Here is an 18750-nt window from a genome sequence, read left to right on the forward strand (position 1 = left end):
GAGTCCGCCTGCCAATGCAGGAGATGCAAGAGATTCGTATTTGATCACTGGGTCAGGAATATCCCCTGGAATAGGAAATAGCAACCCACTCCAGTATTTTTGCCTGGAGAACCCCACGGACAAAGGAGCCTGGTGGGCTACAGTCCATAGGGTTGCAAAGAGTGGGACATGATTGAGCGACTTAGCACAGCATACCACACCCCAGAACCTGCAGAATGAGGATTTCTAGGGTGACTGAGAATTCTGTATGCTTCACAAGTTCCCTGGCAGGATTCTGGTTAGAGCCAAAGTGGAACGCACTGGTAGTTCCAATCTTCCTCTTGGTCCCTTGTCTGACCTTCTCAACCTGTATCCTTCCCAGGCTTGCAAGGGCTGGGCCCCAGAACCCCCCACTCCCTTCCCAGTTTTATTTTTCTCTGTAGTACTATCACCAGCTAACATTCCATATATTTTACTTATTTTTCTCCTTTATTGTTCATTGTATATCATGAAGCACAAGATGGGCACACAATAATGATTTGCAGGATGGAAGGATGGATGGATGGATGGACGGATAGGGAATCATAGAACCAGGAAGCTTTCTACCTAAGGATATTTTACAACTGAGATAAAAAGGAAATGAAAGGGAAAGAGTTTCATCAAAGAACAATTGTATAAGAGGATGCAGCCAATTGTTGGCTCTCTCTTTAGAGGGTCTCAGGCCTACACATGCAGAAACAGAGAAAGCAGATCACAGAGACACAGAGATGGGAAGGAGGCTCACCGAGGGCCTGGGGTGGAGGAGATGGAAGAGAGAAGCTCAGGAACCCACAAGGAGCCCTAAGTCCACTCAGATGAGGGTACCTGACTCAGTTTTCCCAGAAATAGCTTTGAAATATCAATATAATCTTCAGTCCTTTCTGAATTTGTAAGTTGCTTTTGAACTTTTATTATCAAACCTCAGAGTTTATTATTATCATTATTTTGCTGCACCGTGCAACAAACAGGATTCCTTGACCAGGGATCGAACCCATGCCCCCTGCATCGGGAGTGTGGAGTCTTAACCACTGGACTGCCAGGGAAGTCCCACTTCAGCATTTATTCTTGAAATAAAGATTTGTTTTCCCTTGAATTCTGAGGCTTTTCCCTTCAGCCCCTGGCAGCCTAAGTCTTTCACTTCCTGGGTCTGTGTTATTAATATTCAAAAAGCTTTGGAGGCACCATCTTTATTTGTGTGGATATTAGGCTGCCTTGGCCAACAAGGCTTGAAAGTTCCTCTAAAATCAGCATTCTTTCATGAATCCTTAGTTTTACTTAAAATAAAATTGGTTTTTGGTTTATGTCTTACCAGGGATAATATAGAGAGATAAAGAAGGAGTGAAAATTTGATTGATGGTTCCCTGGTTTCAGAAGAGACCACTGCAATCATGGTCTAGTGACAGACAATTTATTGGGGTTTATATTAAAAGATGGCTGAGAGTTACAGGGAAAACAACTTTTTTTTTTTATTAGAGAAAATCTTGTCTGATTAGCCTGCCAGATTTTCACCCTAAAAGATTATTTTTTTAAAGGGTGCAATGAGTAGATTTATCTGAATTTTTACAGACTCTTTGCTAGATTCTTTCCAAAGACTATTAATAAGTAACCCTGGGATTGTGTAAAAATTTATTATGGGTCAGGAAGTAAATAGATTTAATTTCAAGGAACAAAACTGGGAATAAATTAATCCTTCTCTGAGGGAAATATATAAATAATAGGATTCACTGGGGACCCAGGTTAGTGCTAATTTTATTTTCAAATTTTATAACTCATCTGAGGGAGGGAGAACACCATGAAATTTATGCATTTGGATATTTCTCCAAATTCTTCTGATGTGAAAAATATTAAATCAATTGGGATAAGTTTCTAAAACTCTTCTAAGATTGTGTAAGTCAGCATGAAAGTGACAGATAACCTTCAGGGTAAGCAAGAATAAAATAGTACATTTAGGACACAAGCATTTAAATGGTACTTATATGATGATGAACTTCAAGCTATGAATTACTACCAAGGAAAAGGATTTGAAATCCTTGAGGACTGGGAAGGCCCCATGGTCATCTAATTCAGCAAAATATTGCAAACCAGATTTCTCTATGCATAGCAATTCACTATGCATATTAAAGACTTAGGGGAAAAACTGCAGTAAAGAAATATGTTTACTTTTGTTTATTCTGGGTTCAAATAAGTTTCTAATAAGTGAAAACAGAAGGAGTTAACATCAGAGTTGACTATGGAAAGAAATAAGGCGTTGAGCACTGTGCCTTTGGAAGTAGATTCTACCAGGAACTCCATGACCAAGCATCCCTAGCAGAAACCAAGCTCCAAATTAGATGGACCATGGATCTAACCCAGTATGGCAGCTCGAATCCCATCTGTCCTTAAAGCCTAATAGAAGAGATGGGTATTTGCTCATCATCCAGATAACTAAGCCCATGGTGACTCACGGAGCAGACAGAAACAGCCCTGGCAGCTCCATACATGAGAGCCTGAAGCTGGGTGTGTCACTCAAGAGTAAGAGCCAATCATATGTCTGCACGTGGAGGACTCGGTTAAAGAGAAGTCAGACCTACAGGGAAGTAGCTGCGAATCTAGCTCCATGCCTAATTGTTCACTTTCATCCAGATGTTCCCTGTCAGGAAGGCACCGTCAATAATGTATGAATCTTGAAGGCGGAGACAGATGCGGTTATTATTCCCTCTAGGCCTTTCCTGCCTTGGAGAAGACATATGACTTGGGAATGACTACAATTTAAAAAAATTTAAGTTGATACCGCCAGCTTATGAGTAAATGCGTAGCTCCGACCATTTCAGAGCAAACGTCTTTGCAGAATTCCCGTCATCGTCACAGTTTAGTTTGGCCTGTAAATTTGCACAGTAAACGCTTCAGACAATAACACATGAGGGCTTCTCGAAGGGAACACAGCCTTCCTGCAGTGTTGGAGCAGGCAGCTTTCTCTGGGCTGCATCAGCCTCCAGAAGCCTATTTTTAATATTTGCTTTTATTTCTTAATCCTTCCAGACAATAAACATGAAAGTCATTATAACCAAGTGTGACTGGGGTAATAAATACTTCACAGTCCAAAAATACATGGTCCCTGCCTGACCAATTGCCCATTTTCCAGAAGGTCTAGGTATTTATCTAGCAGCAAGAGACCATTATCTTGCCACACAGTTTATTCCACTGACACCTAATCTCCTAATTAAAATCGGTATAATGATGGACTGTTTAAATTCTGGTTAAACATGTTCCTTTTCCACTTGCATTCAAAAGAAAACACACTCCTCATCACAGGCACCCCATCCTGGGTTCTAATTTGGTTTTCCCTTGCCGGCATCATCATGGCACTCCGACTTGCCACTGGTTAAATCTAAAAGAGCATCTAAATGTGCCTCCCAGCTTGCCTGTTGCTTGGCAACACCAGCAGCCACCTCCTCATCAGGGTGAGTTCTAATTGGTCACAACTCTTGACAGGAGCCACTGACTTGTTAGAAATGACACTTGATTATTCACCTAGATGGCTAGAGCTAATACTTATCAGCAGGAAATTTTGCGTAAGATAAGTCATGGATGTTTTTAATTATCTGGGTGGCAGAAGGAGGCCATAAGTTTCGTTAACTGCTGTTAATTTTACATTTGTTAGTCACCAGTTTACAATGCTCTTAACATATTACTTTTTCCATTATCCAACAATATGCTTAAGTACCATCCCCCATCCCTCTTAGCTGACCCTTATTTATTCAGGAAATCCCCCTTCTGATATCCGTTCCCAAACAGCATTACAAAGGGGTCTAAGAATGCCACACAGAAGGAAACATTGAATTCATACAATTCAACCAATATTTATCAGCTCCTGCCCCTAAGGGGTTTATCATATAGGAGGTGCAGAAATTCCTACATTATTACAGATTGTGACAGAGCTCACGTCTTCTCTTGAGCACCAGAAACCTCTTTAGGAGGGCTGGGGGTGAGCAGCATCGCAACTGGGCCTTGATTCTCTTAGCTGAGTTTTGACAGAAGGAGAAGGTGCGTGGCAGGTGGAATGAGAGGCAGGAACAAAGACATCTAGACAGAAAGTACAGGGTGTCTTCAGCGACTGGGGGAGTACAAATGGGCTGGAACACAAAGTCCGTGTAAGGGATTAGTGAGGGGAGAGTGGAAGGAGGGGTGAGACATGACTGCGGCTGTTCTGTGCAAGGCTAGGTGTGAACTTCACTGGAGAGTGAGGAGCTATTAAATCACTGAAAGCAGGGGAGTGAGGAAAAAGTGTTTCCTCTTCAGCTGCTTAACCTCCAAGATGCCACCCTGGACCCTGGGGTGGAGGAGGAGAACTGCAAGGCCACAGTCTAGAGTCTCCACTCTGCCGTGGCCCCCAGGCAAGAGACTCCCAGAGGCATGTTTGATCTGAGGGGTGTCCTCTGCTCAGGCTCTTCTCTGCATCCCTCTTCGTGGGTGGACACATGTGTCCCCTAGCCTACACACCATCTATGTGGAGGACATCTCAGTTGACACAGGAGGGACCCTCTCCTTCCCTCCCTCTGCTCAGGAATTGTGTCTTCCTGAGCACTCAGACCTACTCCTTTCACCAAATTTCCAGGATCTCGGGAGCCTTCATGGCGTGTATTTGTTTGCTTTTCAAGTTCATGGCATCAGAACTGCACTGAGCAAAATTATAACCTAGAAGTTAATTAACAGAGGAGCAAAAGGAATGTGGATGCTGACTTTGGAGGGAAAGGCAACAAGCCAGGAGTCAGTGGACCTAGAATTCTGACTCTCACTTTTATTGAATTATTGAGCATAAATATAACCAGGTTCTTCCTTTTAGAGCTTTATGTATTTCTGAAGTCAGTGCATCAAAGAGACGCCAAAAGGCCTTCTTAGGGATGTCACTGTTGGAGACTTTGTCGGGCCCCACTAGGAAGCTGCCTGCTCTTTCCAAGGTCCCCAAGCAACTGTCTCAGCTGCTGTTTAGTGACCTTGGAATCCGAGAATGTCCATGCAAAGGGACTTTGCAGCTTACTGCAATTAGCTCCTCACTTGGGAGTGAGGATTCAACTGCAGAGAGAGTCAAAGGACTTGTCCACAGTAAGAGACAGAACCGGCATGGGTTTCAGGTCTTTCATGCAGGGCTAGCTCCAGCAAACTGCACTATATCCTTGCTACAACAGGAAGAACACCTCAATCTATTAATGTTTCTTACACCGCTTCATGTTAAAGCCCTTAAGGAACATTGGCATCATGTTCTAGAGAATCCACTGAATGTGTTGCCCTGCACTCCTTTCTAACAGAGCAAATACTAAAACCTTCAATCATACATGACAACATACACTAGTTGCCAGAAGAGGGTGACAATGTAAGTGTGTTAGTTTTCTCTTGCTGTGTGACAAATTACCCCCAAACTTAGTTTAAAACAACAAACTTTTAGTAGTTCATTGATTCTGTGAGTCAGAAATCTGCATGGCTTAGCTGGGTACCTCTGCATCAAGGTCAAGTAGTCAAATTGTTGACCCTGGGCAATGATCTCATCTGAAGTCTTGACCAGGGGAAATCTGTTTCCAAGCTTATTCACATGGTTATTGGCAGTGTTCAGTTCTTAACAGGCTTTGGAAAATAGGAAAGTTGTCCTATGCCCTTCAATCAATGGACATCTCCACAGAATCTTAGCAATACATTGCTCAGATGACACGCATTTTCAGAAGACCCAGCTGGTGACTGAATATAGGATAGACTGGAAAGTGAAAAGACATGAGGCATTTTGAAAAACTGCTTTCTTAGTATACCTATATGCCAGGCACTATACAAGGCATTGCATGCCTAGTTGCTCAGTCGTGTCCGACTCTCTGAGACCCCGTGGACTGTAGCCCGCCAGGCTCCTCTGTCCTTGGGATTCTCCAGGCAAGAATTCTGGAGTGGGTTGCCCTGCCCTCCTCCAATACAAGGCATTAGGACTATTAATATAAAGATGCTTAAGATACAGTCTTTGTTTTCAAGAAGCAGATGTCAGCTCTGTTCCAAGTGATGAATAGTAAAGCCTGAATTACAGTGATCACTGGGGAGATAAAAATGAAGGAACAGATGCCAGAACGGAAGTGATGTGAACATGGTGAGGAAAGAACAGGTGACTCCAACAGGACTTGTCTGGGAGGAATAAGAGATGCCAGGCATCCAAACAGTCTGGGAGCATGGGACTGTTCCAGAGGAAGACACTTGGGGTACTCACTGCATTCTAAACCTTTTACACATTTGTTCTTAATCTTTGACACAAGTTTTCAACATAAATATCATTATTCCTATTTTGCAGATGACTAAATAGACTGACTAAGGCTAAATGATTTGCCCAAGGTCACACAACTAGAAAGGGCTAAGGAGAGGAAACCTATTCATTGGTTTTGAGTGTTTTCTCTCCCCAGGTCAAGTGTATTTAACAACTTCAGAGTCTTAGCCTCAAGAAGACCTCTCTACCTCTTGGAATTAACTCTGTTGTGCTCTGTTTACACCTTGAATCACAATTCCTCAGACTCAGTTCATCAAAATACCATTTGTTTTTCACTGGGCAATTGAATAATGCTGTAAACTCCAGATGAGCAAGGACTTCCTTCCTTGTGGAATTTCCTTCCCAGACTGACGATGGTGCTTTGCCCTTGATGACTACTAAGCTAAGCAGTCATACACTCAGCATCACTTTATAATAAAGATAGCCAATGTGAGAGGTGAGAGAAGGAGAATGGGAAATTTTTCCCCAGGCTTGGCTGCTGGACGATAACCCTTCCCCCCAAATCATTCTTTAAAAAATTAATAACATTAATATTTTATCTGATTGTAAATATAACATGTATGCTTTATGAAGAAATGTGGGATAAACAAAAATAGGAAGCATTCATTATCCTACAAAGAAGATGAAACAGAACAACCAAATGAGAGTCTTTTGTTCAGATCTGTGAGATGATAGCATTGTATGTTCATCTGTGCCTGTGTGTTTGCACAAGCCACCTAGGCCTGCTTGTCTGCAAATCGAGGGAAAGAACTGTGGGGTTTGTGGATTGTATAAAGATGATTGCAAGCCCAGCAAAGAGAGCTTTTGTTTGTATGCAACTCGTGTAAGAGTAAATATTCCATAACTGCTCGGGTACAGGCAAGGAAGAAAACCTGAAATGATGGCTATTGGCGAACAGATAGATTATGCTCCACTGTCTTATAATATTTTCTCCGCACTGTTTTTTAAAACATTTTTCGTATTACATGCCCCATCTCATATCACATTAACCTAAATAAAAATGTCATTATCCATTCAGTTCGACAGACAGCAGGCAGAGTATGGTAGAAATTACAATCACGCCAGCTGACAACAAAGCATTCTAATCATGAGCAGACAGAAGAACCGAGGGTAGGCAGCCGGTCCAGCCCCCATTTTGCACTGTCCAGGCATACGATTGGGGTCAATAAGGGGAGACCCTTCTTTATACACAGGACATGCTTCTGAAGAGTTGCGTGTAAATCAAATTTCATGTTGCATCCCTGTTTCGTTGCATTAAGGAAGCTTCTAGCTTGATATCTAAAGAGACTTCCTTTCAAATGGCATTTTTCTTTTTACCATGTTACTATTCCTCTGAAATAAATCGAAAAGATATTTTGGCATATGAAATTATATTAAAGCACAGTTCACTTGAACTACTAATTTCATTAAAATAATGGAAGGAAAGGTGGTCAGTGAGCCAGTCATAGGAATGTGGCTTAGACAGTATTCAGTTCTCCATCATTAAGTGAGTCTGAGATTTACTGAGAGTAACAGCCTAGAGGCTATTAGAAGTGACCCTTTGGCCCATACTTTTGTACTAATGGATTATTAAATTGATGGTTTGTGAAAATTTAGAAAAGAATGCAGTAGTTGTAAGAGTCTGCTCATAATTACCAAGATAGTAATTCAGAATAGTCATCCTCATTTCTTTTCTCCCTTTCTTTCTTTCTCTCTCACTCTCTCTCTCTTTTTTTTTTTCTCCTTTTGTTTAGTGGACTTCAGGATAGATAGATGAGATAAATTACATTTCTGTTTTGGCAAGTCACTTGACAAAGTCTTCCTATGCTAACAATGATAAGATGGTGCCTGTTAGAACCTTTATTTAGGTTCATGCACAGCTGGCCAAAGAGCTGGAAACAGTGATACTGACCAATTCCATGGCTGCTGAAAGTAGAGGGCCATAGCTCTGTGTCTGATCCTGTGTATACAGTGACAAACCAAACGCTTACAAGGCACACTGACCAACCTTCAAATGGAACAAAGAAGGAAGAGCCAAGGATACAGGAGATGAGTTTTGAATGCGTGAGTACACCCTTGGTCCACCCATGCCTAGTACAATCAACCAGCACTCTAAACCCTTATGGCTCGATGAGCAGAAAATTCTTCCCTAGCTTTCCTCTACAAATGCTCCCTCCAAGAGTCTCTGCAGTAGGGAACACAGGAAGGGTCTTGGATACTCTGCCATCTCTCCACTGGGTGTGTAGGTGTGCTGTGCTTTAAATATCTACTCCTTGACCTGTTGCCTGGCTGCCCACAGGTTCCCGCACTGAGGAACCCATGCAATCCTGAGCTCAGACCAGCTCGCTCACTCTCACTCAACAGAGGTGCCCTTCTGCCTCTCTGACTATCCCCCACAGACAGCAGGGAGGCCCCTGGGGACACAGCACTTTCTTTACACCCCAGACCATGTAGGGCTGGCTTGGAGGAAGTTACGGGAGGGAGGGGTCCAACAAGACCATGTACCACTCCAACCTTGGGCAGCAGCAACCCAGGCTGGCCCCCTACCAGGCCTCTCCAATCACCTGACTGTCTCAGGGCAGGGAAGAAATGGCTCTGCTCAGAACAGATGGCAGGACAACTTTCTACAGAGGTACATGTTAGGTAAATGTAAAGCCTTTCTAATGAATGGACACTCAAGCGTCAAAAAACCAACTGCACCTGATAATGACTCATGGAAAGAAAATGTGTGGTTTTCATTGACCTGAACCTCAGTATTTGCCTGTGTTATGTATCTTCAGTCAACACATACCTGGCTTTGCAACCGACATGCAGGGAAGTGATCTCTTCATGACTTATGGGACTGCACCTGAGGTGCTGCTCCGTATATGGGACTGCCTTTCAGGAGTGAAGTGAAGTGAAGTCGCTCAGTCGTGTCCAACTCTTTGAGATCCCATGGACTGTAGCCTACCAGGATCCTCAGTCCATGGGATTTTCCAGGCAAGAATACTGGAGTGGGTTGCCATTTCCTTCTCCAGGGGATCTTTCGACCCAGGGATCGAACCCGGGTCTCCCGTATTGTAGGCAGACGCTTTACCATCTGAGCCACCAGGGAAGCCTGTCAGGAGTGATGCTGATTAAAAGAGAGAGAGAGAGAAGTAAGAGTGGAGAGTGTAGGCAAACTGTGTGGTGCCCAGAGTAGCTGAAGGGCCAGGGAACGACGGTCCAGCGGATGCTGAGGGGTGAGGGTCAAAGCTTGCTGTCCAGGTATCTGAAGCATCCAGGTGGCTCACTGGTAAAGAATCCACCTGCCAATGCAGGAGACGCAGGATTGGTCCCTGGGTTGGGAAGATCCCCCAGAGGAGGAAATGGCAGCCCACTCCAGTATTCTTGCTGGGAAAATCCCATGGACAGAGGAGCTGATGAGCTATAGTCCAAGTTCAAGTTCAGTCACTCAGTCGTGTCTGACTCTTTGTGAACCCCTGGACTGCAGCATGCCAGGCTTCCCTGTCCATCACCAATTCTCGGAGCTTGCTCAAACTCATGTCCATTCAGTCGGTGATGCCATACAACCATCTCATCCTCTCTCATCCCCTTCTCCTTCTGCCCTCAATCTTTTCCAGCATCAGGGTCTTTTCCAGTCAGTCAATTCTTTGCATCAGGCGGCCAAAGTATTGGAGTTTCAGCTTCAGCATCAGTCCTTCCAATGAATATTCAGGACTGATTTTCTTTAGGATGGACTGGTTGGATCTCCTTGCAGTCCAAGGGATTCTCAAGAGTCTTCTCCAACACCACAGTTCAAAAGCATCAGTTCTTCAGTGCTCAGCTTTCTTTGTGGTCCAACTCTCGCATCCACACATGACTACTGGAAAAACCATAACTTTGACTAGACGTATCTTTGTTGGCAAAGTAATGTTTCTGCTTTTTAATATGCTTTCTAGGTTGGTCATAACTTTTCTTCCAAGGAGCAAGTGTCTTCTAATTTCATGGCTGTGGTCACCATCTGCAGTGATTTTGGAGCCCAAGAAAATAAAGTTACTCACTGTTTCCATTGTTTCCCCATCTATTTGCCATGAAGTGATGGGACCAGATGCCATGATCTTAGTTTTCTAAATGTTGACTTTTCAGCCAACTTTTTCACTCTCCTCTTTCACTTTCATCAAGAGGCTCTTTGGTTCCTCTTCGCTTTCTGCCATAAGGGTGGTATCATCTGCGTATCTGAGGTTATTGATATTTCTCCCAGAAATCTTGATTCCAATTTGTGCTTCATCCAGCCCAGCATTTCACATGATGTATTCTGCATATAAGTTAAATAAGCAGGGTGACAGTATACAGCCTTGACATACTCCTTTCCTGATTTGGAACTAGTCTGTTGTTCCATGTCCAGTTCTAATTGTTGCTTCTTGACATGCATATAGATTTCTCAGGAGGCAGGTCATGTGGTCTGGTATTCCCGTCTCTTTAAGATGGGCTATAGTCCCTGGGGTAACAAAGAGTCAGACACGACTGTACACACACACATGAAAGAAGAAAGAAATGAAACCAGCCAGGGGTTGTTAGAGGGAGTCAGATTCTGCCTCAGTACAACAGTATACCTTCTAACAAATAGATTAACATTTTATCACCTTTCCCAGTGCCTCAAGCCTTAATTGAACAGTGGTCTTATGTAATCATTAAAACTCATTCATTCATTCAACGAACTACTATGTACCAAGTGCTGTTCTAAGTGCTGAGGATACAAAAATGAACAAACAGACAAAAATCTCCCCTGATCTCAGAAACTGATATTTTAGTGTCAAAAAAGTAAAATCTAAACATAAGCAACATTTCAAAGGAAGTTTTCCATAAGAAATACTCAAAACACTAGATCACAGCATGTTGTTTTAGCTATGGTGTCAGTCCTGATTGTGACTTGGTTCAAAGGATTCCCTCTGATGTTTCCAACTTGGCTTTTCAAAAATACAGGAGAAAATAAAAGGTCATGTGGGTGTCCATTGGGTTCCACAAAGAATTCCACTCACTGAAGTCAGACTTTTAGGGTCAACGTGGCGGGCAGCCAAAATGAGAACTAAATTTGTTGAAGCCAGATCATAGTGACATGAAAGCTCATAATCCCTACCATTCTTTCTGTGTGTATGTTAGGTATTTTCCATAAGAAAGGTATTTTAGTATTCAAAAAAGAAATTCAGGGGACTTCCCTGGCAGTCCAGCAGCTGAGAATCCACCTTCCAACGGAGGGGACGGTGGGTTGGATTCCTAGTCTGGGAACCAAGACCCCACAAGCTGCAAGGCAACTACACCCATGTGCTGCAACTAGAGAAAGCCTGTGCACCGCAACAAAGACCCAGCACAGCCGAAAAAACAAAAGAGAAATTCAGCAGTAGCCCTGGATATCAAAGGCCTCTTGAAATCGAGGGTTCCCTATATTCAAAGTTTTAAACACCTTAAGCAGAAATGAATAACCATCCATCCACATGCTGTAAAAATGATTTTTGTATTGAATAAGCAGTAGAAAGGGATGAACCTTAGGTTCCTCTCAGGACTGAGATTCTACATTCTAGTGGAAGATCTAAAGTATAATTGGAATCAAGCAAACATGGATTTGGGCTAATTCCCGAGTTAGTACATACGGATTGTGGTCTATTTACTCTCTAATGCTAACCAAATGTCAGAAAACTCAGTGCTGATTCTCATTTCTAAGCATGTAATGATCATTTTCATAATTATTTCACAGTATTTACTCTAAATCCTTTCTCCTTTTTGCTTTAAAAAAAAAAAAAAAACAGATGGAGCTAAAATAGGCATTTACAGCGATTGTACTTTACAATATTCGTGAATTTTATATCTTATTCTCAGGTACCCTAAAGTTACATCAAAATGATAACCATTTTCCCAGGAAGCACCATACGTAACCTCTTCATCTGCTGCTAATGTAGGTGTGCCCCCTGCATGGTGTCCTAATTGCACCTTCGTTATCTGTTCTCAGATGACTCCTCTAATCAGCCAGGCCTGCGACGTGCTCCTGGCTCAGCTAGAGCGTTACGCACAATCCGGGGAGGCTTTTGACATCCAGAGGTAAGGCCACTGCGTGGCTATATTATAGATGAGAAATCATGGTTTTAAACGGCTGCTTCTTGCAACTCTACATAATTGCTGAACAGTTACCTTGGGACCAACAAACTATGGAAATGCTTACAAGCTCCAAAAAGTGTGGGTGGACTAAGAAGAAGAAATGAAACCCATGGAAAATGTGAAGCAAATACAAATGAAGCCCCAGGGGCTGTGGCTTGTGCAGGGAACCCTGAGTGGGCGTGTTTTGTGGGGAGACTTGCCCTCTGACCTCTGTAGACCCAGGAGTGGGCAAGAAATGTCTGCGCAGAAAGGACAGGGTCTGGGGGGGGGGGGGGGGTGCAGTCCATGCAGTTTTAATTCAAGAAAAACTGTGGCCCCCGCCTCAGCCTGAAAGTCAAGACTTAACGGTGGAGCCTCAATTTAAACAACTGATTGTCTGGCTTTTTGCCTAATTGACCTCTGCTAAATTATGGTTTATATCAGATTAAGAGTCACACAGCAGATCAGTCAGAAGCCAGCTCGCTCTCATTATCAATGTTAATAAAATCATAACATAATCATCACCAGCATTTACATTCTACCATATTGTTTACAAAATTCTCTCCTCCACATTCTCTCTGGTCATGACATGCAGGAGCTGGGTGAGGGTATGGCTTTACCCAACTCAGGGAGCTGGGTGCTCAGTTGGCCCAGCAGCCATAAAAGCAAAGTTAATAACTCTTAAAATCTTTACATCTTCAATGTTTAGGATCAGATGAAATCACATTCAGCAGTCACGTTGTTGTTTTTGCTGTCACTGGGAAATGTGTAATCAATTGTAGAGATGTTCTCAGTAAAAGAGGTCAAAATAAAATACGTCATCTGGAGATGTCATGTAGTCCTTAATGATAAGTGGTTATAGAATTTATGAAGAAGAGGAACTAAATGTGTACCTACGTCAAGCCACAAAAATAGACCCTTTCATTAGCAAAGGATATGAATTCCCAGCTGTTAGCCTTTTTAGAAGCAACCTAAGTACCTCTACAAAGAAAACCAAAAAAGGGTATTCTCTTAGAGCTTAAAATGGCCATTTGAGGGGCAGGTTTCCTAGAGCCTAAGAGGTTAATTTTTCTGGAGCTACTGCCAGACACTTTTCCTTCTGTTTGTTTCTAAAGTGCAACGTGTGTTTCCTGTAATAATATACATATGTTCGTGAAACTGCTCCCAAAGTTTGTCTTGTGTTTATTTGAGTGTAAAGGGCTCTGGTTTTTTTTTTATTTGTTGCTCCGATGAAAACTGTAAAACCATTAGGAGGAAGAGGGAGACAGAGTCAATAAAGCTAGACAATCAGCTTGCTATTAATAATTTCATCAATCACAACTTGCTCTATCTGCATCAGTCAGTCTTTAGACACTGGCCTCAGAAGGGCTCTGCACAACTTTGGAGTAAAGCACATAGACTCTGGGCCAAGTGTTTTCCCTCCTTCGTGGGGAGGAAAAAGTACTGTATTTCTTGGTATTTGACTTTGTCAGGATGACCCTATCTTTGTCTGGATCGGCTCCCTGTTACATATTTACGTCTCCCCTTGAATGGGCTTCCCAGGTGGCTCAGGGGATAAAGAATCTGTCTGCAATGCAGAAACCTCAGGAGACCTGGGTTTGATCCCTGGGTGGGGAAGATCCCCTGGAGAAGGGAATGGCCACCCACTCCAGTATCCTTGCCTGGAGAATCCCATGGATAGAGGAGCCTGGCAGGCTACAGTCCATGGGGTCACAGAGTTGGACACGACTGAAGTGACTGAACACACACATACACTCCCCTTGAACTCTGCTGTCACCCTCCCAGGATCTCACTCCGATGTGGTAGGGGGGAGGATTCCTCTCCTACCAGCCCACTCCAGATCTGCTGGAGCCCCACTTTGAACATGTAGATGGTGGAGTCGTGCACTCTGGGAGGAGGTGGATGGGGAGGCCAGTGGTCACCTCCTTCCTGAACACAAATGGTTCCCTCCCCTGTAGGACCTACGGCTGCTACACCACAGATGTGGTGGCCAGTGTCGCCTTCGGCACCGAAGTGGACTCCCAGGAGACTCCCGAGCACCCCTTCGTGGAGCACTGCAGGCGCTTCTTTGCATCCTCCATCCCCAAACCTCTCCTGGTTTTACTCTGTAAGTGCAGCTGCTGCCGACCGGGGTAAACTGGGCAAGTTGGGCAGACCCCGTGGCACCCCAGGGGCCTCGGGTAGCTTCAGGGCTCCACCCCAGCCACCAGGAAAAGGGCACTCGGGGTGACTCTGAGTCACCCTGTGGAGTCTGCCCTGCAGAACCCTGGTCTCCCTGGAGATGCCCAGGCTCTGCACCAACCTGGGGCCACTTAGCCGCACAGGCAGGCCTGGCCCAGCTCACCGTCCCCGCAGCGAGCACGGCCGCAGTGCACGGGGCTGAGAGGCATGCTGCACTGCCTCCGCTGGAGCCTGTTTCCACCCCGTGAGGAAGGCATTCTCCTCCCCACTTCACAGATGAGAAAACTGAGGCTGGAAAGGCAGAGCCAAGACGGGAACCTAAAACCTTTCATTTTCTAGGACATAATCCTCCCCTCCAGCAAAACCCTCTTTAGAACACTACTCTGCTTAAAGCCCAACACATAGTGAACGAGAAACCAAGTGATGGGTGACTAGCAGATTACCCAATGGTGAGGAGACCGGTCCATTTATCTTATTTCTATTTTAGAAGTGAGTGTTTACCCTCTGGCCAATTCCAGTGTCTTCTTGCTTTTATGGAAGCACTGCAGTGTTGTTATTATGGTTATTGATTATTGCCATAATTCCAAACCATTCTGCTGGGCTGGTAAATTCTATTTCCTTCCTTGGTCAGTTTCATTCCCCTTTCTGAGTCAGTTTCTGTGGAAGCCCCTGTCACCTCCATCTGCTCTGCACTGATACTGTATAGCAACTGTCACTATGGCAGTCAAAGCACAGAGGCTCACTGCTCACCCTCGATTCCCCGGGGGAACTGGCTCCCCTTGCCATCAACCACAGGGCATCATGTGCACTGCACGCACATGGGTCCACCTCCCATGGTGGCTGCCACTCCAAGCCCTCCCTCCCTGCTGTGTCATTTTGGTGCAGGCCCCTGCTCTTGAAAATGGGCAGAGCCTGTTGGGACATGCATGGATCAGAAGGGTCCTCTCCCCCAACTCCCGCGTGTGCCTGTGCACGGGAGACCCACCATGAATGCTGAGGATCTGAACTGAGCCACGCTCCCCAGGGACAGGCTTGACGACCCCCCCCCCCCCCCCAACGGTTCAGGCTGTCTTCCAGGAGGGAATAAGTGGCAGCTCTGGGGAAAATGATCCAAAGGAAAAAACAAAAAATGCAAATGACCAGAAAGTTTAAAAAGGAGATCGGCTTCTACCACTTGCTAAGACTTGAAACGTGGCCTGCAATATCTTCTTTCCTGATGAAATACACAAACCTTGGACCCTCCTATCTAGGACTAGGGAAATTAACTTATAAACATGAGACTGGCTGCTTGAGGGCCAGATGGAAGTGGGCCCTCAAGTGAAGCCCCACTTCCATCGTATAGACATTTATTAAGCACTTACTTCGTGCAAGGAAGAGTGAGGAGTCCAGAGGTAGAACTCTGCTCTGAGCAGTGGCAATTCAGAGGGGAAGACAGGCCTTCAAAAGACTAATTCAAGGCCAGGGCTTGCTTCCTGGCAACAGGCATCTAACAGCCCTGGTTTATTCTCACCCTCTTTTCAATGCCACTTTTGTTTTTCTCTTTCAAGTATCATTTCCATCCATAATGGTCCCACTGGCCCGGATTTTGCCCAATAAGAACCGAGATGAACTGAATGGCTTTTTTAACAAACTCATTAGGAATGTGATTGCCTTGCGGGACCAGCAAGCAGCCGAAGAGGTAACGTATTTTAATAGGACACGGCGTTGAAATGGAATAGAAGCTAATTTGGCATCGCTGTCTGCTTTCTCTCCCTCCCCTCCCAGCCCCACACACTCACGCCATGCTGTCCTTCAGTGGCCTAGCACTTAGAGCTTGCCGGGGCAGCCAAGAGAGAGAAGGCGGCTGGGAGGCGGGGAGGCAGAGGAGGAACAAAAAAGGAGAGAGAGGTGAAAGCAGGCAGGAAGGACGACGGGGAGCAGCAGCCCAGAGCAGTCTGTCCACCCTCTGACCCAGGGGAGTAGAATTAAAGCTGCCCTCCCCTCAAGCTCACAGGCCGCCTTATTTCAAGCATCACCCCCAGCACAGGTTATGGCCACCCCAGAGAATTTTCTAGATAAATCTGCCCACATGTGCTTTTCATCACTATATTCTTTATACTGAAAAACGGCAAGATGGAGCTTTATAGCATGAACAGTATCGTTTTGAGAGGGGAGTTCACGCAGCTGTCACCAATCCCACAATCCCTCTCTGCATGGAGGGATGGAGGGTGTTATGGCAAAATGCATGGCTGAGGGCCCTCACGTGCTTCACTGAGAGCTAGAAATTTCTTTCCCCTTTGTGGATATGCCCTACGCTTGGCACACAGTAGGAATCGAGTAAATATTTGTTGATTGAACTTGGCTGAGAATAGAAATAGGAATGTTCAGTGTTAAGGAAAACAGTTTCAATATTGGATATGCTTGTGCATGTATAATGCTATTCTTTATGGGCCTTACTCTAGTCAAGAAAATTGCTGAAAAGGAAAAAACAGGGCTGAAATATCTCTTCCTGAATTGACTTGCATAAGATGTAGCTTTAAAAGTGTTTTCACGGGCTTCCTGGGGTGCTCAGTGGTAAAGAATCTGCCGGCCATTGCAGGGGATGTGGGTTCCATCCCGTCTGGAAAGACTCCACATGCCACGAAGCAACTCAGCCAGTGTGCCACAACTATCAAGCCTATGTCCCAAAGCCTGGAAGCTGCAATTATTGAGCCCAAGCGCCCCAACTCCTGAAGCCCCACTGCGCTAGAGCGTGCGCTCTGCAACGAGAAGGCACCACAGTGAGAAACCTGCCTATCCCAACTACAGAGTAGCCCCTGCTCGCTACAACTAGAGAAAAGCCCACACAGCAACAAAGACCCAGCACAACCAAACTTAAAAATAAATAAAAAGGGACCTTCCCTGGTGGTCCGGTGGTTAAGAATCTGCCTTCTAATGCAAGGGATGCAGGTTTGAACCTGCTTGAAGAACTAAGATCCCACATTCCACCTGATGACTAAGCCACAACTAAAATCTGACACAGCCAAGTAAACAAACATTTTAAAACACAAATAAATAGAATTATTTTTTAAGATGTTTTCTCAAAGACTGGGCAGGTCAGAGAGATTACCAAGGGGAAGATGTGTGGTCAGTGTCACCTTGCTGGCCAAAGATGAGATCAAGGCAGACGCAGTCAGTTAGTGGCCAGTCGCCTGGAGTAGCTTCTACCTGCCCCAGCTTCACATTCTGGACCCTGGGCACCAAAGGTGTCCTTGTCCAGAAGGTGGGGGAAGGTGCAGACAAGCTTGCCTTTTGGCGCATACCACTTGGAACTCAACCTGCCATCCTTAGAGGTATGAGAAGAGTCAGTTCCTGGTGTCCTTGGCCCAGCTCCGCCATCTGAAAGGATAGAACATTCTTATCCAGGTCCATGCTTCTCCAGGGTGAGCCTGGGGAAGGAGGGATGAGCAAAGTCCTGTTTTCAAGCCTTAATACTACTATGAAGGCCTTCCTTCATGCGTGTAAGGTTTGTCACACACCCCTCCTACCCCCAGCCTGAAACCCACTGGGGGTGGAATCAGGCTGAAAATTCTCAAACTATTGCACCAAATAGCTTGCTAAGAGGTGAAGGGTTATTAAAGATCCAATTACTAGGATTGCCTGAAGCTTTTCCTTTTTTAAACTCAAGAGCTATTTGTTTCAAACAACAAGTTGATCTGAGAAAACCTCCCAACCATGAATCCAGGACTGCCCATGTCAAGACAGAGCTATATGGTTACTAAGAAAACTTGCTTTAAACCCATCTAAACTCCGTAGACATTCCATCAAGCAGATGTGTGTTTGCGCAGTGGAAAATGCAGCACAGATGTTAAAAGGTAAATATTTTTCTAAGCTCTCGCCAATGGGTGGATTAGACACCTACATCTATCAGGGTGCATATTTTTCTTGGATATAACCATAAACCAGCACTGTTGCAGGCCTAAATGGGCAGTGTTCAAATAGCCTCTGCGATACAGTGCAAATAAAAGGAACCCATCAACACTAATGCTCCTCTCCAGCGCACAGGCCCCAGAGAGCTGCCCTTGCCTCTGGCTTCTGGGGTTGGAGGTTAAGACAGATTTCTATAAGGCTCGGCAGCCCTGAAGCAGCCTGCCTGAGGGGGGATGAGAAGAAAGGATGCCAGTTGCAGCTCTGCTCCAGGGTAGACCCAATGAGGTGGATGTGGCTTTGCCCTCCCTTCCACCATTGTCCTC

At 44.8% G+C, this 18750-nt stretch overlaps 1 protein-coding gene across 3 annotated transcripts in view; it reads left to right on the top strand.

Moving 5' to 3' along the window:
- The window catches only part of TBXAS1 (thromboxane A synthase 1), a 164645-nt gene that overhangs the window by 89379 nt on the left and 56516 nt on the right, over positions 1–18750 (top strand). For all 3 annotated transcript variants that reach the window (XM_065939035.1, XM_065939037.1, XM_065939036.1), the window contains 3 exons: positions 12234–12322; positions 14317–14465; positions 16087–16217. In XM_065939035.1, the coding sequence (XP_065795107.1) occupies positions 12234–12322; positions 14317–14465; positions 16087–16217 (369 nt within the window). The remainder of the gene's footprint in view (positions 1–12233; positions 12323–14316; positions 14466–16086; positions 16218–18750) is intronic.

Source organism: Muntiacus reevesi, chromosome 6 (assembly GCF_963930625.1).
Source record: "Muntiacus reevesi chromosome 6, mMunRee1.1, whole genome shotgun sequence".
NCBI lineage: Eukaryota > Metazoa > Chordata > Mammalia > Artiodactyla > Cervidae > Muntiacus > Muntiacus reevesi.